At 43.5% G+C, this 23,920-nt stretch overlaps 1 protein-coding gene across 2 annotated transcripts in view; it reads left to right on the forward strand.

Moving 5' to 3' along the window:
• MAML3 (mastermind like transcriptional coactivator 3) overlaps positions 1 to 23,920 on the forward strand; it is a 244,691-nt gene that overhangs the window by 140,625 nt on the left and 80,146 nt on the right. For both annotated transcript variants that reach the window (XM_065062014.1, XM_065062015.1), the window contains exon 2: positions 7,603 to 9,099. In XM_065062014.1, coding sequence (XP_064918086.1) covers positions 7,603 to 9,099 — 1,497 coding nt within the window. The remainder of the gene's footprint in view (positions 1 to 7,602; positions 9,100 to 23,920) is intronic.

The following is a 23,920-nucleotide window of genomic DNA, read 5'->3' on the forward strand; positions in this document are numbered from 1 at the left end:
CGTGATGAGCAGCGTTACTGCTTTGCCAGTGTTTGTTGGGCTGAAGTGGGATTAAATTCAATGGACCTGGAGAAGAGGAAGCCATGTAGATCATACACTTGGACAGGAAGGTTGGCTGACAGTGATTTCATCCCTGAAATAATTTGTGCTGTGAAGTCCAGTTAAACTTGCCAATAATTTTGTATTGAGAAAATTAATTGCATCCTTTGCCTGTGTTTTACTCAACAGCTTCCCCAGGGACCCTGCATGCCAGATCTCCTCAGAAGTGTGCCATTTAGTGTCTTTTCATTCATATTTAAGTTTGGGTTGTGTAGAGGGAGAGACAGAAATCATGTAAGAAAAACATTTTAAAGGCAAGCTGGAATTGATCTGTAAGATATATGCACATGTGCTTCAGAAGGATCACTTCTTTTCCCCAGTCTGTTCTAGACACACACAGTTTAAGCAGCATAGTTGGTTTTTTAATATATTTTTCCACTACTTTTTGTATAGATTTCTTCACTTCTGCATCCCTCACTAGCTAGGTGTTCTCCAAAGTGTGCATTTCAACAGCAAAAAGTGTCTTTCTTGCAGCAATGCAATGGGGTGGTGTAAAAGACTGCAATAAACACCAGTAAAGATATACATGGTTATCTTCTTTATTTTGACGGAATTAATACACACGGAGCCAGCAGTCCTCTTTTATCACACAGCTGGAGCAATGGAAGTACAAAACTTCGGTCTGTGATGGAAATCCATCTCCACTGTGGTCGGGCAGAGTTGAGACATGGGAGAAGCCACAGATGATGTGACCTCTCTCTTTCATCAGCAATGTCTCCTTCTCTCATCTGCTCATCCTTCTCTCAGAGCTCTGATGAAAGCTCATACCGGTTCTTGATTTTTCTCTAGGTTCTTTAGCCCACATCAGTGTCATTACCTGGCTGATTGAGGGCAGGTAGGGTCATGCTATTTGCCTGCTTTGACTTCACCAGCGCTGTTACTGTTTTACTCTAATCCACTGCCTTTTTTGTTACCCTTCTTCCCTGTCCTCCACTTCACCTCCCAGTGTGATGCCATTCCCGCTGGTGGCTGGGAGCCTGACAGCTGGCCAGGGCAGGCCGCTCTGGCCAGGGCCATGGCTGCCTGCTTTTCATCCAGGCAGCAAGAGTAACTCTTTCTGTTTGGCCAGCCTGGCTAAAATGCGAGCAAGCTGATCGTTTTCCTCACTGTTAGCTCCTTCAGGTTTAACTGATGCCCTGAGCAGCTTGTACTTCTTATCCTTAACAGGAATCATTTGTTCTTCTGATGACTGTTCGCAAAAACAAGGGTGATGACAGACTCCCCAGCCGCCCTTAGCAGCATGGGTAAGAGGCAAAGGTTTGACCTCCTTCATGAGGCAGAGGTTCCTCTGTGAGCCTGCAGAGTTGAATGGGTTACCGGCTAGATTGGCAGATCAAGATTTTACCAACTTCAAACGGATTTCACAATGTGAATTTCCTGTGTATTTGAAACACTGCCCTGGCCAAGAAGAACTGGGCAGGCAGGCGCAGCATGGAAGAGCACAGCATGCGCTTTAAGTGAGCAATTGCGATCCAAAATCAATTTGCTATGTCAGGCTTCATCCTGTGAGTTAGCAGGCGTTGGTGCAGTGCTTTCAGCAGTGTGAGAAAATCGGAGTAGTAGGGGAGTGGTTTGATGCATGAAATACTTTCATTTGTTGGAAGCAGTCGCATGTAACTCACCTCCTCTTCGCTTGGCTACGTGTCTGAGTTCAGCTCCGACTTGGCTTTTGAAGGGCTGTCTTGCTCTCCCCACTGTCTCTGCATGAGAACTGCAGCACGTGTCATTAAGAGGCCACTGTGGAGCCTATGGACTTTAGACACTGGTCACAAGATGTGGTTGTACCTCAGGCAGTGATGCCCTTTGTCGCTGTTGACTTCTAATGGCAGTCTTAGAAGTGGTACAACAAGGAAAAGGATGTGCAAGAAGTGGGGAATCTTTTCAAATGTTGAAGCTGCATTGCTGCAACTCAAATGGCAATAGTAGTTATTCCATATTGATCTCAGGTCGAGCTGGTTATGGCCATTTATGTCTTTGCTTAGGAGAGGTGTCACATCAAATCAAATTGCTTCGCGTCACTTCACAGCAACCCTTGGGGTGCTTGCTAAGTTGCTGGTAGGATTTGAGTACAGCCCAAGAAGTTCAGGAGTGAATGTGACTCAGTCTTCAGCTTTCAGGCTGGAGATGGCTGAGTTGGGGTGGCATTTGGCAGAGCTCATGGTGAGCACTCCGTGTCAGAGGTGGGGGGGATCAAGATCTGTCTGGAGAAGTTCAAGGAGAGGAAGGGAGAAGAAAGGTGGGGCAAGCTCAGGAACATGGGGAAGAAGAGGTGCTAAATCAGACTGAGAGGGAGAGAAGATGACCTGCAGGAAGGGCCAAAATTGAGTCATTCCTGTGGAAGAGAACTGAGACCCATTTGAACGCAGACAGCTGGTGGGTCAGACCATGTTTCAATGTGAGGAACAGAAAAGATGAATTTTTATTTTTAACAGACTCACAGAAGAGCAATGTGGAGAATATGGTGATCCTTGTTTTGTGTAAATGTGCATCTTCGCTGAGGACGATGGATATTGGGCTTTGGCTGGTTTCTCTGCTTTCCCCTGGGGAGCAAAGACAGCTCTGGAGTGAGACATGTCCCAGCACAGCTGTGGAACAAGCATGTCAGAGTCTTGCAGTTGTTGCCCTTGCCTTGTACTTAAGTGGCTGGAGGAAAGCCAGCAGCAATGTGTCCACTATGTACCTGACAGATGAAAGCATCTGTAAAAGCAACCCCAGCCTCCTTGTCGGTGGGCTCACAGATCATCTGGCCACCAAGTGGAAGTGGACTTGTGTTAGACACTGCAAATCATGCTCAGCCTCTGCAGGCAGAAAAAGAATTTAGTCTCTTAGCTTCCTGCCCAGGTTTTTCGTTTTTTCGAAAGAGCAATGAGAAGACTAAGCCCCCGCCGCAGCCCCGGTCATTCCCTGTGGATGACTGGAACAGCCACCCACCGAAGGCAGTGCGACGGTGGAGGATGGGCTGGCGAGTGGCTCGGCTGTTGCTATAACAACAGCACCTTGGTCTCATTTATTTTGAAAAATGAATTGCGGCTGGTGGGATAAAGCAGAACAGCTTCTCTCTGCAGAGGAAAGTGCTGCCGACAGCTTCAGTGCTCTCTTGTTTATGTCTCGGGTCTGTCGTGGCATATCCCAGCAGCTCTGCCGAAAATTTCAGAATGGGTTGGATTAGACCATTCAGATCCACGTGCGTCTGCGTGTTTGTATGTGCAGCTTCTGACCCCCGCCCCCCCACCTCCCCTAATTAAGAGTTACTTATAAAGTCAACCCACTAAAGTTTGACCTTTTCTTGCTCTGCAACTAGAGTTTCTCTAAAGGCACATAAATAATAGCAAGTCCTGCTTCACTCTGTCTTCTGCCTTGGGGTAGAAACCTGCTGTGAAATGCAGGTCCATGAGCCAAATACTTTGTATGAATAAAGCTAAAGGCCTATGAACCTGGCAAGGATTTTTGTTTGTTTTATTTTTTTATTTTATGCATCAAGAGTTTTCTGTTCCTAGACATAAATCTCTAAGCTGCTGCTAATGTCTTCATGATGCATACTGTAAATCGCATACACAAGCTATGTACTACTACTTAGATGAGATAAAAGACACTTTACGGTAGAATATTTTACTTCAGGCATTGTTTTTACAGAGGGAAGGGCAAGTGCTGAGATTTTAGTCTAGGGAGGCCTGCTGGTAGTAAACTGTTTGCCAGCATATGGTCAGTGTATGATATTCAAGCCATCTAATAGTTGACATGGTGATTTGGAATGAAATCAAGATTTGAAAATGAATGTTTGCATTGAAATAATTTGATAAAAATGTTTCTGTGTTGTACCCCCAGAAGAAGAGATCCATCTATTGTTATGGCTCCCAAGCCCTCCAAAATGCCAGAACTAAGGTTCTTCCTCACCTGCAATGGTTGTATCCAGCATGTTCCCTTCAAATAAACCTTTCATGTTGTCTGTCTACCTACAGTTGTTCAGAGCAAAGAAAGAAAATAAAGATTAGTTTTTTTCTGGTGCCTATTAATCCCCCAACTCCTAAAGCCTCTGAAAGAGAATAATGTGGAGCCACAAATTGTAGAGTGGGCTTCATTTTATTTTAATTTGCAACAAGACATGATTTCTGTACATTCGCTATTTGCAAAATAGCTTCTGTGTTAAAGCTACTTTTTTGTTGTGATGCATGATAAACATGATTCTTTATATACTGAGCCTACTTTTACTTTCATTGTGGTCACTGTATACTTGTACATGGGACATCCAAGTTTCAGCACATGATGAAATCTTTACGAGCTGGTTATTTGCTACTAGATAGTTTTCATTCTTTTGGCAGACATTCATGTACAAATAAGGTGATGGATTCAGGACAAATTAGTAAATGATGTGAAATATGAAAGTGTATTGCTCTTACTGATATTCTGTAAGGGATGGCTTCATACCGTTGTGAAATGTGTGGAGTCAGTTCTTTTGTATTTCTTAGGAAATAATCACTCTCACTCATCACTGACTTGTTATTAACACAAATTAAGGTTATTTTTTTCCCTGTCTCTTCTTTATATGAACTTTTCTTTACGACTAGAGTCCTTTCACCAGGTCCTTTGGTATGACTCTTCTTATTTTAATTCCGCATTTTAGCAAATACAGCCTCAGGACAAATGGCCATTGCAAATTTTAGACAATTCTTTGAACCCTGTTTTTCTGTTTGTGCTCATTGAACTTAGTCTTGAGTCACTTGCTGTTCGGTGACTGTTTTTCTGATGTGGAAGGCAAAGAAGGATAGTGACTTTGTAGTGAGGTGGCTGAGGAGCTGAAATGGGGATAAAGCAATATTGTAAGTTGTCTGAGTGGCCCATCAGGAACAACATTTAAATATGCTATTTTAAGCCATAATATCAACTGTGTTATTGACTGCTTGCACTTGAGGCCAGATTGTACTCTTTCTTTTCTTGCTCTGAAGAAAGGAAATGTGGAAGTGACTGTGCTCCTGTACTTGTGAACTGGTGCCATTACCACATCATCCTTTCCTCATCTCCAGGATCTAAACCAAGGTATATATTAAGATCAGTAAAACAAGCTTAGTGGCTCAGCAGCAGTCTTCTGCCACACACCAGTTACACTGGTTGAAAAGCAGCAGGTAACTGTAATGCCCTGCGATGGTGTTCAGTTTAACATAGGTTTTTAGGGGAGGGAAGCAGCGGAGGTGAGAGCCATATCATAAGCCTCCTTGGGGCATCTGATTTTTCTCCTTCACACTAGACCTAGGTGTTGACTTACCTTCCTCATCACTGTTAACTGGCACAGATGAGGCAATTACCAGCCCTGGGCAAGCACCTCTTGCTAGACCTTGCTGCTGCCACGGCCCAGGGAGATGAAAAGTTGATGCTTCTGCAGTCAGGTGTGCTCCTGCAGACCGTGGCTGATGAACATGACTGTTCGTGGCTTGAATTGAGAGGGTGCCAGAATGGTGTGTGCTCTTGCCTGCAGCTGCCACCACGTGCAGGACCCCATCCCCAGGCATCTGCAGTTGAGTGAGGGAAGAGGAGCAGGAGCCCAGTGATGGGGACCCTGCACGTGGAATGGGGAGGCCCAAAACATGCCCCACACCAAGCCTCATAGCCTTCTTGGCCATTGCCTTGCCTTTGGTGGGTTCCCCATCACAACCTGTGGCACAGGGGGAGGAATATCTTGGTGGCATTGCTGTTCCCAGACTCCCAGGAGCCAGGGGTGGGGAAGGACGCAGGGCAGGGGCAACTCTGTGCAGCCACCAGCTGCTCCTCTGTGGAGCTGCACAGGTATCTCACACCAGAGGAGGAGCCTGGACAAGCAGTGGTCCACATGGCAGAGGCTGCGGTCACAGAGCAGCCCTTCTCTGTGCTGCACCACAGAAGCTGAGAGGAGAAGGAATTTCAGTCTCTGGGAGGCTTGGAACACACTGGCGTTGTGCAGGGGGAACAGCCAGCTCAGGCACACATGCCAGCAGGGACCCACTGGTGACTGTTAGCCGTGTGCTAATCATTTTCCCCCATGAAAAAGCTCTTCTGCTCCAGTACAAATCAAGGAGTTGGTGGTCGTCTTGAGGACTTATTGACTTTGCCTTTCTGCTTTGTTATGAAGGTCACAGCTCTGCAGAGGACCAGCATGTGGCTTAGTGTCCCACACATGTTCAGCTGGGACCGCAACAAACGCACGCACTGGCCGTGTCCTCCTGCCTTGCATGCCCAAGAGGCCACCCAGGCCTGAGGGCAAGAGAAGGACACAGCCTCCTGGGAACCGCTCCCTCTAAAATGGGGATGAGATACGGATTTGCTTGTCTGTCTTACACATGGGATGAAAGGGTAGCTGGCCCTCTGGGATGGGAGAAATAAATGGGACCTGGATTGTGTGAAGAAAGAAGGTTGAGGACCTCTAAGTTAGGGAAGGGGTGGGAGCTGGGTGTCTGGGATTTTCATACCAGTAAAAATACTTTAAAAATTGATAAAATCTTTCAGTATTTTGTCTTCTATTGTTCTAGTATCAAGGATCCAAGTGTGTCCTGAAGGCGTTCGCTAGAGTTGTGACCTCTTTGCTTCCTCCCCTCCCCACTATTGTTTTTTGCTGTAGCCAGAGGGATGCTTTTTTTAGCCTGGTACATAAGCGGAGGTGTGGTAGGAGAGGACTGTATGTTGTTACAGTGCTTGCTATACTACTTTTAACTTGAATTAAAGCTTACATTAATACATTTCTTTATAACATTTTTACAGCTAATTTAGTTGTTTTCCTGGAGACTGGTCTGGCTGTCATTTCTTACAATACCTCCTGGCACACAGGTTATTTCCTTTTTTCTGTGATTTGATTGAGTTAACATCAAGCAAAGAGCCTTCTATTTTTTTAGGGTAAATATATTTTTTTCCTCATTTAAAACTGATTCTTAGTGTGTTTTGCAGCCAGGAACAGAGGGCTAATCAAATGAAACCACGTTAATGAATTTTCTCAAAAAAATGTTAGTGTCAACAACACATTTCAATACAAGTAGTCAATCAATTATATTGCAGGCATTTTTAAAATAAACTTGTAGGAACTTCAGACAAAGAGATTTTCAAAGTAAATAATAAATCTTACTGATTTCTCTTCCCCCCCTCCCTGATTTCAGACTCCTTAAAGAGTTGAACTTTCAGTAGACATTGCTGAGTGTTTTCTGAAAACAAAAGTCTAAACACTGTGTTAGGCACCAAAAAGTTAAATTACTCTACTTGTGCCATAAAATTGAGGTAGCTTGGACAGCACAGGCATATTTTACAGTTCTGCAACTGTGAACCTCTGCTGTCCTATTTAGTGGCAGGTTTGGGTTTTTTGTTTGGTTGGTTTACCCTGTCTTCTCAAATTGATCAAGGCATAAGAACAAAATCAAAGAAAATTCCTCATCAGAGTTTTTAAAACTTCTTGTCACTAGGAGGCTTAGTGTCTGTCACAAGGCTCATTGGCACTTTGTCTCTGCAACTGGTTAATATTATTTTTTTTCCCTCTTGTTTTGCTTTCAGCTTCAAGAGACGGTCAAAAGGAAATTGGAAGGAGCACGTTCACCTCTCAATGGAGAGCAGCAGAATGGAGTTTGCGATGGGAGCTTTTCTCCAACCAGCAAGCGGATACGGAAGGACGTACCAGGCATTGAGGCAATCAACAGCTTGCCCAATAATTTGCCTTTGCCCGCTGTTTCTCCTCTTCAACAGCTTGACATGAAAGCTCCCCTGCCCCTGCAGAACAGTGGAACTCATGGTAGTGGTCTAGATGACTTGGGTAAAAATGGTGGGCTTGCTGAGATAAAGCTCCCTGTTAATGGTTGCAATGAGTTAGATGACAGTTTTAACATCCTGCAGAACAAGGAGCTAAAGCAAGAGCCTTTGGATGACCCCAGCTGCATAGACACTTCTGAAACATCTCTTTCAAATCAGAACAAGCTCTTCTCAGACATTAACCTGAATGACCAGGAGTGGCAGGAGCTAATAGATGAACTAGCAAACACTGTTCCAGAAGATGATATACAAGATTTGTTCAATGAGGACTTTGAAGAGAAGAAGGAGCCGGAATTTCCCAGGCCTGCAACAGACACGCAAGAGAATGCAAGTGTGAAAAGCGATCCATCTCATTCTCCATTTGCTCATGTCCCGCTAGGGTCTCCTCAGGTGAGACCTTCTTCTTCAGGTCCTCCATTTTCAAATGTTTCCACAGCTTCTAGCATAGCTTCTGCGTCCAGCGCCCCGCCAGCTCCAGTCCCTGCCGGCTCACCAGCCAACTGTGTTGTTCAGTCCCCACAAACGCCCAGCCAGGCCCATACTCCTGGCCAGACACAGAACCGGTCTGGAAATGGCTATCTCATTAATCCAGCAGCAGCAACTGTGCCAGGATCAGGGCCTGGGCCAGTGAACATACCCAGTGCTGACTTGTCTCCAGCCGAGCAGCTCAAGCAAATGGCGGCACAGCAGCAGCAAAGAGCTAAGCTCATGCAGCAGAAGCAGCAGCAGCAGCAACAGCATCCAAATCAAGCCTCAAGCTGGTCACCTGTGGGCCCTCCATCTAGTCCATATGGAGGACCCTTCAGTGCAGACAAACCAAATAGCCCCATGATGTATCCCCAAGCCTTTAACAACCAAAACCCAATAGTGCCTCCAATGGCAAACAATCCACAGAAGACCACAATTAATAACTACCTCCCTCAAAATCACATGAATATGATCAGCCAACAGCCAAATAACCTGGGCACAAACTCCTTAAGCAAACAGCCCAACATGCTTTCTTACGGCAACACCAAACCTCTAACCCACTTTAATGCTGAGCTGAGTCAGAGGATGACCCCACCAATGGCAAACCCCGGCAAGAACCCCATGATGCCGTACCTTCAGCAGCAGCAGTCCCCGCAGCCGCAGATGCAAGCTCAGATGGCGCACCTGAGCGAGGAACAGAAGCGCATGCTCATCATGAAGCAGAAAGGCATGATGAACCAGCCCATGGCATATGCAGCGCTTTCTTCCCTTGGTCAGGTAAGTGCAAGTGCACAATACGCTGGCAACCAAAAAGAGGCTAATACAAAGGCTTAGTAACTCTCTGTATGGTCTCCCTTTTCTCCTGGAAAGTAGGGAATGTCATTGCAGATGTTTCTTGGACTTTTCATGAGGCATTGGAGCTTGATCTTTTTATGAAATGACTGAAATGACATTGTATTGTGCTTTAGAAATGTTGTTAAATGGCTCTTTTTCTGAACTAGCGCTCTTTCCCGGTGCTTGTGCTGATGAGTGCTCTAGGGCTACTCTGGGAAGTTTTGGATAGGAGTTACTTCTCCTTTGAGGGTTCATTTCCTTTTTTCTTCATTGTGTAAGACTTGATGCTTTTGGATCCCAAACCACTGCATGGCTTAGTTTCCACAGTGTAATTAGCATTATAACAAAAAGACGGAGTGGTTGTCCCCCTCTTCTTGGGGCAGGGATCCAGGCAGCTTTAACCAGCATGTTTCGCATATTGGCTCAGGAGGAAAGAAGGAAGGACATTTTGGGTGTTGAGTGCTTTTGATTTCCACTGGAAGAAGTAAACACAATTGAATTTTTGTGGTGCTTGAACCATGCATGAAATGAGATAGTTTATTCCAGGACTTTCAAGCAGTCTTTAGGAACCTCAAGTATTTTATTATTGTGAATCTGTAGAGTCTTCTAGCTTACATTCAGCAAGAGGCTAAAGCCACGTGGGCTTGAGTGACTCTGCATTGCTGTCTCATGTATTTTCCATGCTAACCTCTGGAATGATGGCTGCCAGGCTTGGGGAATGCTTTGGAATAAATTAATAACTGTTTTGAATAATGGTTATAGCAATGCTGAGCAACCCCATCGTCTCCTATGTCAACTGGGTGGTTTTGGTTGTGCAGCTTGTGTAAAGATCTGCGCATAAGTGTCATAGAAAAGCGCAAGAATAAATTTTCTGAATGTTGTTTTAAGGGTTTTAAAACAATTAAAGTTAATAATTAGCTCACGAAGTGGGTGGTGCCTTCATAGGAGTTATGTGCCAGCAAAACATGTCAGGAGTTCTGATATAATAGTACACTAATAGAATTTTATAGTTATAGCGTAACAGTTTTTCACCAAATTTGCTGTTTCCACACCACCTACAAGGAGTATTTCCGAGTATGGTTTAACTGTGACTCACACTGTAATGCATATAGAAATGCAGCAAAACTTGTCATTTCTGCAGCCTGTGGAGTCTGAGGATCTACCAATAGGAGGAGTAGAAGCTTTACCAGGTCAGAGCCCATCATGTTATTTAAAACTAATTGCAAAACAAAAAGAAATATTCATCTGCCTCCTGTGTTTGGTTCAGGACGTATCTCTATTGTAGTTCTGCGCACATATTGCATTTGAAATAACTGGTCTAAAGCCTCTCTTTTTTGTGAAGACTTAGCTAGAGAAATAGTGTGATAATGACATAAAACTCAGATTAACCTGAGCTACAGAACTTGTCAGATTGTAACTGAGAGGCAGAGGATGTTTGGTCAAGCTGTCTGATGCTTTATCATTTCTTTGTTTTTGTTAAATCGGCTGAACTTGAAGACCCATCAAACAGTTGATAGGACAAACTGCTTATCTGAAAGAGTTAACGTCATCCCCTCCATTTCACAAGTTGAGAAATTCACGTTAATATCTCACTGTGGTTCTCTAGTGTGAACAGGAAGCCAAGATTCCATATATCTGATCTCAGTTCCTTTTTTTTTTTCTGTAGGAAAAACTAGATATTTGGATACAACTAGACATTCTTCCAAAACCAAGTTCAGATATTAAGTAATTTCTATATCTTAGAAAGAAGAAACTTAAGGCAAAGCCATACTTTGTGACATAATATGTGCAATTCACATTTAATGACCCAGTCGGGATGAGGCACCTCTCTTGCTTGTGTGTAGACATAGAAAGGTCTCTTCAGTACTTGTGAAGCCCACTTACCTACAGCAAAGGGATTTTGTTTGGTGAGGAAGGTTGAAATAATGGACTTGTAAGTGTAATGTATTTCTCCATTTCTCCCCTTCCTGCTTCCCTGAAAAGCATTATTCTGTGGAAAACTGGAAAGCTTATTATTGTGAGATGTGGTTGGTAGAAACAGATTGTTTTTGCAAAGGTGGTAAAAATGATATGTTGATATTGTTGAGTTAAATCCTGACTGATGCAGATGATCTGATTCTGCTTCTTTCTGCAGGATGTAGATGGTCAGACTTGCCAGATCGTATATGGAAAATAAGGAGATGGCATTCTTCAGTTTGAAACACATTTCTGAAAGTAAAGCGAATATATTTTTCAGTCAGTTTGTAGTTTCAATTCCATTGTAGTTTTGGTCTTCGATACAGAATTGTAAAAGTATAGGCGTGTGCTAAATAATAATGAGAATTTAACAAATGGCATTTAAGGGAAAATAAAATTCTAACTATTGCATTCCATGTTTAGTACTGACCATACATTTTTGTCAGGTGGCTACTAGGCCCTCCTCTTGTTGGTAATGTATTTATAGAAACATTTATTGTTGCCTTTCACAGCAGTGGCCAGGCACAGCTCTAGGTGGGCTTTGGCTGTTCTAATTTTCTCCCTGCATAACCTCAGAGAATTCTCATATTCCTCTTGAGTAGCCTCCCCTTCTTGGACTCCTTTGTCCTTCAGGACTGCCTCCCAAGGGACTCTGCCAACCAGCCCTCTGAACAGGTCAAAGTCTGCCCTTCAGAAGTCCAAGGTAGCAGTTCTGCTGACCACCTCTCTAACTTCTCCAAGGACAGTAAACTCAGTCATTTCATGATCACTTTGCCCAAGGTGACCTTCAACTGACACATTGCCCATGAGCCCTTTTCTATTTACAAACAACAGATCCAGTGGGGCTTCTTCCCTGGTAGGCTCACTAGCCAGATGGAAAGCTGCCTGCCACAAAGAGATCTGAGAGTGTTGATTGACAGCCGGCTGAACACAAGCCAGCAGTGTGACCAGGTGGCCAAAATGGCCAATAGCATCCTGCCTTGTATCAGAAATAGTGTGGCCAGCAGGACTAGAGAAGTGATTGTGCCACTGTACTCGGCACTGGTGAGGCCCCACCTTGAATCCTGTGTTCAGTTTTGGGCCTCTCATCATAAGAAGGACATTGAGATGCTAGAGAGAAGCAGAGCAGGTGACGAAGCTGGCGAGGAGCCTGGAGCACAAGTCTGATGGGGAACGGCTGAGGGAACTGGGACTGTTTATCCTGGAGAACAGGAGGCTGAGGGGAGACCTTGTCGCTGTCTACAGCTATCTGAAAGGAGGTTGTAGCATGGAGGGTGTTGGTCTCTTCTCCCAAGTAGCAAGTGATAGGACAGGAGGAAATGGCCTCAAGTTGTGCCAGGGGATATTTAGATTGGATATTAGGAAAACAAAAGGGTTGTCAGGCATTGGAACAGGCTGCCCAGGGAAGTGGTGGAATCACCATCCCTGGAGGCTAGAGTTAGGTTATGGTTGGACTCGATGATCCTGAGGGTCTCTTCCAACTGAAATGATTCTATGATTCTACAAGGGCACATTTGAGAACCAAAATATTATTTATGGAACATCAGGCATGTACAAAACCTCCTGGTCTGATATTCTGTGTACTACTGTAAAATTCAATCATGGCTAGTTGTGTGCATGTGTATATACATATACATGCACCATCTACACTAATTAAACCTATGTCCATTTGGGCCTAAGGTATTAATGTTGTTAATAAGCACAAGTTTTGCATATACTCATTACTTCAGTCACTGAGCATACTTTAGAGAGACACCAGTTTTTCAGTTCATCTGAGACCTTGCAAGGGCTCTGTGGAGGTCACAGTGACTGTCCTATCAATGTGTCAGTGACTGGCTAGTGCTCTGGGCTGGTGTCTTGGGCTTGCTGTGCTACAAACTCCTGTAAAGAGAGGTGAGCAGCGCTAGAGGAAGCCGTGCAGCTCCATATCTCTGTGTCTGGACAGGCAGAGTGCTAAATTAGTAGGCTAGCTAGCAAAACTAGTATCCACCTAAGGCAGGATTTCTGTAAAGGCTTTCTATGCTGTTGGTGTTGAAACTTCTTTTGTCAGATGCTTTAGTCCTTGGCTTTGCTGTGCAGATCCAGGACTGGTACCGGCACAGTGGCTGGAACCCCTGATGCACTATTGCTGAACGACCCGTACAACCTGAAGCACGATGTCCTCTATTTTATGCTATAGCTTGTTCTCTTCGGAGGAGCACTGGGTGGGGTATTTTTGTTTTTCCAAGAAACAGATACTGATTTTGATTTCTGAGTCGGGGATTTTTGCCGGGTTAGCCTGAAGGTAATTCAGACACATTCTGCGGAATTAACTGTTGCAGCCGTGGCTGGATTGTTACCCATCTACATTCAGCAAAATCTGTGGTTGAATCCTGATCCATCTATATTCAGCAAGGCTCTGTTCTCCTACTGGTGTCCCCTCATGCCTGACTTCTCTTCACTTGGTCAAGCTTGTAATTAGAAATCCCTGCTCTCAGCTTTGCCCCATGTACCCTGATCTGCCCTAAAACCTATTGTTTGTTTGTGAGTATGTGGCAGGTGTTGCCCTTCAGCCTCTTGCTTTTCCTGGGTGGTTCTTTCAGTCTTGCTTATCTGTGGATATAGGCTAAACCAGCATGTTCCATTTTTCACTGGGGCTGATTCCTTGTTAGGTGTTTGAGGACTAGAAATCCTCTGTTATTCTGGTTGCCATGTGATAATAAAATAAAATTGGTTTCACATCCAGATGCAACAGGGGCTTTCTTTAGACTTCTTATGTGATTTAAAAAACAAAAGCAAGCAAGCCTTTGTTTAACCTAAAATGTTTCATTTAGTTTTTGAAGGTGCGTGTAAGGTTTTGTGGGCAGTGCCTTGTCTCTTTTTTTTTTTTTTTTTTAAAGTAATTTTAAATTGGGGAAAAGCAAAAACATTTTCTATGGAAAACTTCAGAATCATTAATTGTGCCTTTTGTTGGTTCCAGCTGTTCAATATGTATGCATAAGTGTAAGATAAAAAAGCAGCCCAATGGAACAGAAGTTGAATGGTTGAGACATAATTTGATGTTTGGAGCCAAGTGAGTGAGGGAGAATAATGAGAGGTTGAAACAAAACAAAATTCTCTGTGGGTTCAAGAAAAATAAAAGTAGACTGCAGCTCTTTGCCTGCATGGGACTGTGAGGATGCTGCAATTATAGTTCCTATCAAAACCACTAGTTACATTGAAACTGGAGTGATGTGAACGAAGAGAAGAACTGACACTGTACTGAAAGAATATCTTCAATTTCTCTTTTCTGTCCTTTGTTTTAATCTTATAAATTCAAGATGCATCATCTGCTCAGTCTGGCTTTGCATGTGAAGGATAAAGGGAGATCTCTGTCCTGAGAATGTTTCCAAAATGTAATTGTCTTTGCCCTTTTTAAGTGAAACCGTGTATTTCTTACTGAAATTGTAAAAGCGACTGTATACTTTTTTGAAGGTTATCTTTGGGACAGTCAGAAGAAGAGATTGTTGATGTTGTGGGATTTGGCTTTTTTTTTGGCTTTTTTCTACCTGAAAGTAAAGAAGTAAGTTTATAGATCTCAATTCATTGCATGAAAGTGTGGCAGAAACACAAATGTCTTACCAGATTTTTTGTGGAGACAAGCTGGAATGGAAATGATGACCAAGACTGTGAGGATCTCTTGCTGAACAACCTGTAGAGATGCAGTGAATGCCCATTTATCCTATGTTTGAATTGTGACCACTGTTTCCCATGAAAGGTTTGCCCTGGAGGTCAGATGCAGTACCTGCCTTTTACAAATGCCAAAATGTGCTCCCCAGAAGTCAGTCTCCCATAGACTGACAGAAGGGTAAATGATATGTGCTCAGATACATTCTGACCGTCTCAACGGACAATTTGTAAACAGTAGCCCAGCCTTCTTACCGCTCCTGCTGTCATCTGCCTGTTTGTTTGAGAAGGAGGTCATGTTAACATAAATCACTAGAAATAAATGTTGGATAACTAAGATGAGATCTCCGTGGCATAATCCTAAAAAACAAATTTTGTCTTGTTGGTATTTCCTTATTCTGTCATCTGCGAGCGTATACTTTTTAACCCAATCCGTATTTTGTTAATTCTATAAAGTAAATGTTTTTTTCTGCAATGCTAAGTTTTTTTCCTAGTCTAAGCCTTGGAAAATGGAAGTGTAACTGTGCTGCTTCCATGCCCCAACCACTCATTGTATCGTAAGAAAACCATGGATCTCTTTGGTGAAACCTTTTTTCCTAAACCATGCTGACTGGTATCCCTGTTTTATCCTCTGACTCATCACTGGTAGAGAACCGAAACGAATTGTTCCATTGTTTTGCTGGAGAGCATGTCAGAATAACTGGTCTTTTCCTCTTTTTAAATACCAGAGTTGTAGTGGTAACTCTCTGACTCGTAGAAACTTCTCCACTTTTACAAGATTTGTTTAAATACATTGTTGTGCGGTTTGTTTCTGGTCTAGTTTCTTGAAAACTCTTGACCGTGAGTTATTCTCATCTATAAAGAAATTGTCTTATGTTACTCTCAGAAGCAGAAAATTTGTATTACTGGGTGCTTGAAGTGTATATTAAATGTCCCTTATTTTGAAGTCACCATGATAGGATACTTTTTCTTCCTACACAATCTAGTTTGCTGTGCAAAGAGCAGTTTGTCCTGTTATTTAGTGAGGCCTGTTAGTCTGATGATATAACATATGCCAACCAAGTCTCCTTTAGTTTTATTAGTTACAGCTGTAATCGTGAAGCACTGTGATTTTGAAATGTCTATAGCCAGAAGCAGAATATTTTTACATGAAGTGCCACCTTTTCCTCTCTTTTTTTTTTCCCCAATTTTCTCCTTAAAGTGCAAGTTATCATCATCGATTTTTATTTTTCAGTCTCATGACCCATTCCACCCGCTTTCAGCAATACCAGCCATAATCCATTTCTTATTGTTCATGAGCCTCTCTAACTCTTCTTGTTTATTGTACATGCTCTTAATGTTAATATATAGATGGTGTAAAACTGTGTTCTTTCCACCTGCTTTTATGGTTGGATCTGTCATAAGCTAACAACACAGCACTGCTGAACATACTGGGATGTTCATACCATGCTCTCCCCAATGCTGTGCTCTTTTGCAGGCTAGTATGCTGCCCTCTGAGCAGCAACATAACTAATTTAGCAGGAAAAGGCCGATGCTTTCAATGCTCGATGGTGGCTGAAAGATCCACGTAGCCTTTTCTTCACATAACAGTATTCTAGCGTTCTCTGGAAAATCAAAAGCCCTCCTGTCCTGCTTCCTCCACCTGGGCAGTCACCTCCAAGAGCCAGCGCGTTCTCTGTGGCACAGCCACAGGGGTTACCCTGCTCATCCTTCGACGCCTTGACTTTTTGTGGGTCCAGAAAAGCGTTCATTGCAAAATGGTACCTGTTGTGTTTTGATGTAGACAGTGGGTTCAGCCTCATTAGTTGGATTCTATTATTTTGCAGTTTTATTTTGAGAGAAGACTTAATCTAGAGACTCGGAATAAGGTTCCCATCCTTGGCAGCACCTATGTGCTGTTGCAGTGCCTCACAGTTGACAGCCGGAGCTACAGAGCACTTGTCCCAGCGTTCTGTGTGACCTGGTCTGATCTCTTTCTCTCCAATCTGTGATCTTGCATGGCCCAAGCAGGATGTAGATTTGATCACAGCTTTCAGTTAGATAAGTTTTTTGAGTTTTAAGTTTGTCCTTGTGTCATTTCTCTAAGACCATGGCCATCCTTAACTTTACATTTTTCTGGAGGCTCGACATTTAGAGTACTTCTTGCCCCTGTATTTTAATTTTCTCTTCCATAATTCCCAAGTTTGCTAGTTCACTTCTTAACATCTCAGAAACCTTGATTTTAGATGAATCTATATTATTATGTTAATTTCATTAATGTATACATCCATGTGATAACATATTCACAACAGTCAATTGTTGTGCCCTGTAACAAAGCTGGTCTTAAACACTCTGAAATTCTAAAATTGCATTAAAATAATGAGCTCATATAAATAATATATATTTGGGATAGTGGTGGTAGTTGTCTTCCTGTTTTCTGAACCACTAGTCTTCTTGTTTTGCAGTTCTTCTTTATCCATCTGGGACAGAAGTATACTTTAATTAAAGCTTTGATTCTCCCTTACCACCTTGACTTGAGAAAATCAAACTGAAAGAAAAGCATGTCAAATTATAAATCTTACAGTAGCATTGCAGGATAATGTAATACTGGTGATTTTCATTACCCCCCTTTCAGTGTCACCTGTTGTCATGCTACCTGGCTGCATGACTGAGGTTACGGTGTCCATTTCTTGCTTTCACTCAATTTAACCTGCCTGCACATTTTTACCCCTTTTTCACCTCCCCCACTCTTTTTGTCCTATTCCATGATCCCCAGCTCCAAACCTTTCTTGGAAGCTTCTCTTGCATTTGTATTTCTAACATGCCACATGGTCCTTTTAGAACAGACACCTCACAGAAACAAATGTCTGTACTGAGGACAGGGCTGAACTCATTGGTCAGTGTGTACCTAAACTGATTCATCTGCCACCAAGAGGTAGACTGGGTGCGCATTTGCTGTGTGGATTTACTAGACCTTGCAGCTAACAGCAGTAAGGAAGTCACCAGCAGGTCCTGACCAGATTTAGCAGTACAGATCTAAGGAGGCCTGTCTGAGGCGTGTCTGTTCCAGAGGCACAAGGAAGATCTCTTCTTCCTTCTCCACCTGACCTTCCAGGTCTCATGCTAACCCACGCCAAGGTCTGTGGTCACCTTTCCCTGCCCATTACAGAGAGTGAAGCAAGCCTTGTAACTAATTTTGGAAGAGAAGAGGCTTTGCTGGAAGGGTCAAGGAAGGCTTTACAGCTGCCCACCTGTTTCCCAGACTGTGGGCAGTTCTGCAGGGGACAACTTCCAAGTCAGTAAGGTGGTGGGGGCTGTTTCACAGTGGCCTTCTGCTGTGTTTTAGATCTGAAGATACTCACACCTACCATGTTTCCACAGAAGAACCACTTACAGTGTCTTTTTTTCCTATAATTTTTTAAAGATCCTTTTATAAATAAATGATTATTCTTCATCAGGCATATAACAATGTACTTTAGATTAATGGGAACAGGACCCTTACTGCTTGCTGTACTGATTGTAAGAGACGAACCAGGCTGCATCCTTTCAGGCTGCATTTCTACCCTTAGCAGTGCTTCTAAGCCTGAGTGTCATTCCATGTATCTCTGCTGACTTTAGATTAAAAACTGCCTTTTAACTATTCTGTTCTGGAGGGAAGAAGCTGAAAATTCCTTTGCTAGGAAAGCCTCTTCCAGGTAGTCTGGGAGTTTATTTGCCAATTTAAGCATATTCTCATTGTCTTTCTCAACCTTTGTAAAGAAAACTGGAGACTGGATTAGAAAACCTCTCCTTTTCCTCTCCCCACCCCATCTCTTTTTCCATTTCTCTTCTATAGTAGGGGTGCTTATACAAACTGTGCTTTGATACCAAGCAAACTTGTAAATTTTTTGTTAGTATTTTAAGAAAAGTTTTATTTTATTTATAGAAATATTCTTGCAACAATAGTTATTTCTGAATAGGCAGGCCCCTCCCCCTGTGCTCTCTTTACCCTGGGGGGATGGAGTGAGGAGTTTCTGCTCCCACCACAGGCTATGGTCATCACCCAGCCTGCTCTGTCAAGGACCTCCTTTCCTTTCCTGCATTCTCACTCTGCTTTGATTTCTATCTGTTATGGAGCTTACAGCAAGCAAAACTGCTATCAGATAATCAGTCAAGGCTAAAGGTTATAGGGTATCCTGCAATTAAAAAGCCTATTTTGAACTATTAATAGATTGTGGTTACTTTAAAAGCAAGCTCAATCTTGTTCTCTCTCTCTCCTCCTTTTTTTTTAATTTCCTCTCAGTCTTCCTTTTTTTTCCCTGTGACTTGTAGGTGGCTCCTCTGCCAATAGCTCTGTACTCAGGTAAACAGAAAAAGAGGCACCAATAGGGTGAATTATGGAAAGTCAGGTTACTCTCAGGTCCATGTGATCGAGCAAACATTGTGAAGAAAGAAAATCTTAGTACTTCTGCAGTGATGGTTCTCAGTCTTGGGCCTTTGTGTGACGTGTAGCAGCTACGTGCCAGAAGAGATAGTGGCTGCCTCAGAGATCTTGCAGCTAATTAAAGGTTACACACGGTAACAGCTTCATTTTGGGTAGCACCGTGAAGAGCTCAAAAAATAAATGCCACAACTGAAGTTGTCTACAAGTATCTGGGCTACTCCGCAAGGTGCAAGATATGGCAGAAGGAGGACACACGGCGAAAAGCTAAAGCATACAGGTATCTTATGGGAGGTCAAGTGCTGCCAGAAAGAGAAAATCCCCTGCCCTGTCATGATCCTGGTGTTCCTTAAACATCTCCCCCAGCTCAGTAGTGTTTCAAAAGCAAAGAGGCTGCGTGTTTATCCTAAGAGCACGAATACATCTCAGCTATTTTGCTTGAGGAGAACATCCATAAGTACTGCTTCATGTTCTAACTAGGAACTTGGAGCCAAACGAGACTCTCATATTTTTCAGGGGAAAAGTAAAAGTAATAATCCCATCTTTAGTGTCTCATTTTCTCTCATCTTTGTTTACTGTAGTTCATGACTTGTAGCTTAGGAGTGTGAGCAGATTATGTCACTGTGTTTTGTGGAGTTACACGTGGAGCCCAACAGCTCTTCTTAGATTTGGGTGCACATACTCCTTTGTGCCTAACATACCTTTTTGGACATATATATTACCAGGAGCTTTTCCATGCGTTCTCTAAGGCAGTGGGACTAACAGCCTGCTCCTGAGCCATCAGCGAAGGGCTTGGTCACCAGATCCCAGGGCAGCCCAGCGCTGCAGTGCTGGGGCTGGGTTGGATGTGCAATCAAAGCCTGGAGCTCCACTCCTGCTCTCTGTGTCTCTGCCTAATCGGTGTCTGTGTGAAGGAGTGCTCTTTGATGAACAAACAAGGCTACCCAGCTGTCTGTGATGTTCCAGCTCAAGGGTGAGCTGTACCTCGCACTTCTGAATTCCTATTTTGTCTTTTATTTTACCTATGTGACTCTTTATTCTGATGCTTTCAACAGCATTTCTGGATGTTCAAGCGTAGTGGTACCTAGAAGTGCTATACTATCAGCATGTGTGTTCCCTCCAGAAAGATTTCCTGATGTCTGGGATGTGTATGTGCCCATAGTGGGAACGCTTAATACCTCTGGTAAGACTGTCCCAGTAAGTGGTTAAGTGCAGATTTGGAGTCCTGCATTCAAGAGGTTCTGCCAAATCCCAGCTGATGCATCTAATTTGCTAAAGAATGTGGCTTCTGCTCTCTCAGCAAAGATTTCATTCCTCATGGGCAGTGGGAAACCTGCCCTTTTAATGTTATTGTTCAGCAACTCCAGTATTAAGCCTGAGACAGCCAACTTGGTTACAAAGGAGAGAAGCCAGTCTCTCGGTCCCTCCGTTCTTCATTCTCATGTGGTGCATGCATCCTTGTATTCTTGAGTCCTCTCACCTTTATTTAGCCCCTTTTTGTGTGTGTGAGGAATGTTTTGCATGCATTAGCCTGCAAGCATATCTTACACATGATGAGGAAACCACCCATTCTGTGTCAACACATCTTCCCAACAGGAGGCTTCCTCATTTACACCCAGTGGGAGCTTGTTAGCAGTTCTTGCTCTACAGTCAGAGTGGGAGCTGTCTAGACAGGGTCAAGTACCTCGTAAGAAAACAAGCCTAAGTCCAGCAGCACTGTCACGAGATCATGTTTTTACATTTTGTCTGTCTCTTTTTCACTTCTGTTTCACACTTGTGCCATATTAAAGTCTATTGCTCACTCCAGAAGCTCAGTCTTTGGCTGCTCATGCTGCCATCCTTCTGTAAAATCTGTTCTGCCAGGTTCCTTGCTGCTAGCTAGAAATATCCATTTTTGAAAAACAGAGATATACCTGTAAGCTGTCTTTTATTTCCTTATGCTCTTTGGAGAAACTGAGGGAAAGACATTGCCTTTAAAAAAACAAAAAGAAAAATAGTTTGAAAGGGTCGGCCTAGAAAGAGTTTGTCTGCCCTGAGAAGATGTCTCCTTTTCTGATACGATGTCCCTTACAGCCTTGAGAGTTAACATCTTCAAAACAATCTGCATTGTAAATTACTTTTGTACATAGTAATGCCTAGAGAAAGCAAAATGCCAGAGACTGCCCAGTAGACACTTTCCAGGGAACTGTTTTTCCAGCATGTACTTCTTTGCTTCTGAGTCCAGAAGGTCACATTTTAAAATTTTTTAAAAATCTGTCCTTACTATTTGTTGGTTCCTTTTCTCTCCCCTGCTACTCCATGAGCCATTTTTCTTTCCCTCTGTCTAAGCTCCCTGTGCAAGTTTACCCTCTGTTTCCCAGCTTTTATTTCTCAACCTCTGCTTCTTGCCCATTTAATAGCACAGGACCGGTTTTTGGTATTGTCACAGCGTGCAGGAAATCAATGTAGACACCACAGCTTTCTGCGGTCTCTGTACCTCCAGCAGATGGAAATAGTATGAAATATTTGTTGTCATATTCAATGTTTTTTTAACTAGTCATGAGACAGATGAAGGACTAGGAGATCTTAGCTATAATCTCACTAACGTTGTGGCACTGTCCATGTGATAAATTTGGCCACTCCACCTTCAGTCAGCCCACTAATCCATCTCAACCAGGACTTTAGTGTTCCAATCTATGGAGCAGCTTCACTGGATCAAGACTGTTTGTAGTGTACCCTTATCACAGGTGGCTAAAACAAACAAAACCAACCAACAAAACCACAAACCAAAAACCAACAACTAAAAAAGAAAGAATAGGAGTTTTCTTTGGTTAAATTGCCAGTGACATGTAGTTTCCCACAACATAAGGATTTTTCTCTAGCAGCATGAGGCAGTAAATTAGTTTTACAAGCTCTTGCATTCTTAGAGATGGAAAAGCAATTTTAAGTTATTTTTAGGTGATTTTTAAGCTGTATTGATGATACCTTCTCTTGCCTTTCATGTTCTGTGAAACCGATCTCATCATTTGAAGACAGCTTCACTGTTCCCACAGAGAGATGCAAAGAACAAAAATATTTAAAACCTTTAAAGACATTTTTAGATAGTTACTATATACATCACAAACCACACAATGCATATGGACGTATAGTAAAATTTAATGTACACGGTTGCTCAGAGGCAGCATGTACATCATTCATCTTATCACATGGGGGTTGCTAGTCCAGGATCAAGAAGAAATATTTCTGTGTTTCTGGGTGGTACCAATGGCTTCACCAAGTGCCTGCTCAAGTCCACTAACTTGAGTATGCGGTAAGAGAGCATGGTGGGGGAAATGTACGGGACTGGACCAGAAAGCTTGCATGGCTGAAGCAGATGAAGCTCTGAGTTTCAGTTGGAGATGTCAGCGATTTCGCACCATGACACAAGAAAAGCCATGGGCTGTATGGCGGCAGAAGTTTCTGTTTGTGCTTGCCCAGTTCCTGCACCTGGTTTGAAGACGGTGCAGGGATTACATCCTCGGTACTTCCCAGGCCACAGATAAGAGTGAAAACCACTACCAAAAAAAATAATCCTCAACTCGGGTTACATAAAAGGCAGGCTGTTTTCCAAGGGCCCTGCTGAAAGGGACACAGGTGTCACCTGCAGACGCGCTCACAGCTTGAGGGAGGCTGTTTTGGCCAGGGATGGCCGGCTTGCCAGGTGCACTGCCAGCACATTATTTTAACGCTAATGAAGCAGGGGAAAAGGCTCCGGTTAGTCACAGTACAGAGGTGGCAGTGACTGGGCATCAGGGAGGGGGGTAAAACCTGCCACCCAGCACAAGAGTGCCGGTGCAACACTTCAGGAGAGAGAAGCTTGCGGAAAGAGCAGGGCCTCTGAGCTCTGCTGTGTTTAAAAGACGTGTAGATGAGGTTCTTCGGACCTGCTTTAGAGGTGGACGTGGCAGTGTTAGGTTAACAGTTGGACTCGATGATCTTAGAGGTCTTTTCCAACCAAAATGATTCTAGTACCTTCGAGTGACAAGGTGTGCTGCTCGCACCCCAGACTCCTCTGTGCCCATCACTGTCTGTCTGTGGCCATGCACGCCCGTGTGCGCCTTGCTCTGAGCAGGATGTTCCCCACTGCTGCTGGGCGGGGGAAGTTGAATCAAGGCCAGCAGAACTCAAATCTCTTATGGCCCATTGTCCACTCCCCTGTCTGGAGCATCCTGCTTACCCACTCTGCCTCCCAGCTGCCCCGCAAAGCCTCATGTCAGTGTTTCCAGCCTTTGGCCTGTGTGTTTTAGGTCAGAGTGGAGTGAAAGCGTTGGGGCTGTCACCTCAGCAGAGCTCCCAGCATTGCCACCACTAGAGCGAACAGCAGCTCTGGCGTGCTCAGCATGGACTGGGTGTACTCCAGCACTGCTGCTGTCACCAGGGACAGCTCAGGGGTCCACTTTCCTCTGCTTCTACTTAGGTCCTCTGCTCTAGGTATAGTGTGCGGTGTGAAAAAAACCCAAAACATTAATACAGGTAAATGAATGGTTTTGTTTGTGCTCCTGAGAAGCACGTTCCTCTGGAAAAACAAAATGCATATTTGCAAAATCCTCCTATGGAAGTTTGAAATCCATTTACTGTTGAAGGCACTGAGCATCAAGGCACTGTTTTGTTTTTAAGGTGGTCTTTTATCACCTCTCAAATTTTTCGAAGCTAAAAGTGCAGGTTGTTGTGATTGATTTTCAATTAATTGATAATCTTATGGTCTCCTTCTCCTCCACTTTCTTACCTATTCCACCATTTTTATTT

The sequence above is a fragment of the Columba livia genome, chromosome 4 (genome assembly GCF_036013475.1).
Source record: "Columba livia isolate bColLiv1 breed racing homer chromosome 4, bColLiv1.pat.W.v2, whole genome shotgun sequence".
Taxonomy (NCBI): domain Eukaryota; kingdom Metazoa; phylum Chordata; class Aves; order Columbiformes; family Columbidae; genus Columba; species Columba livia.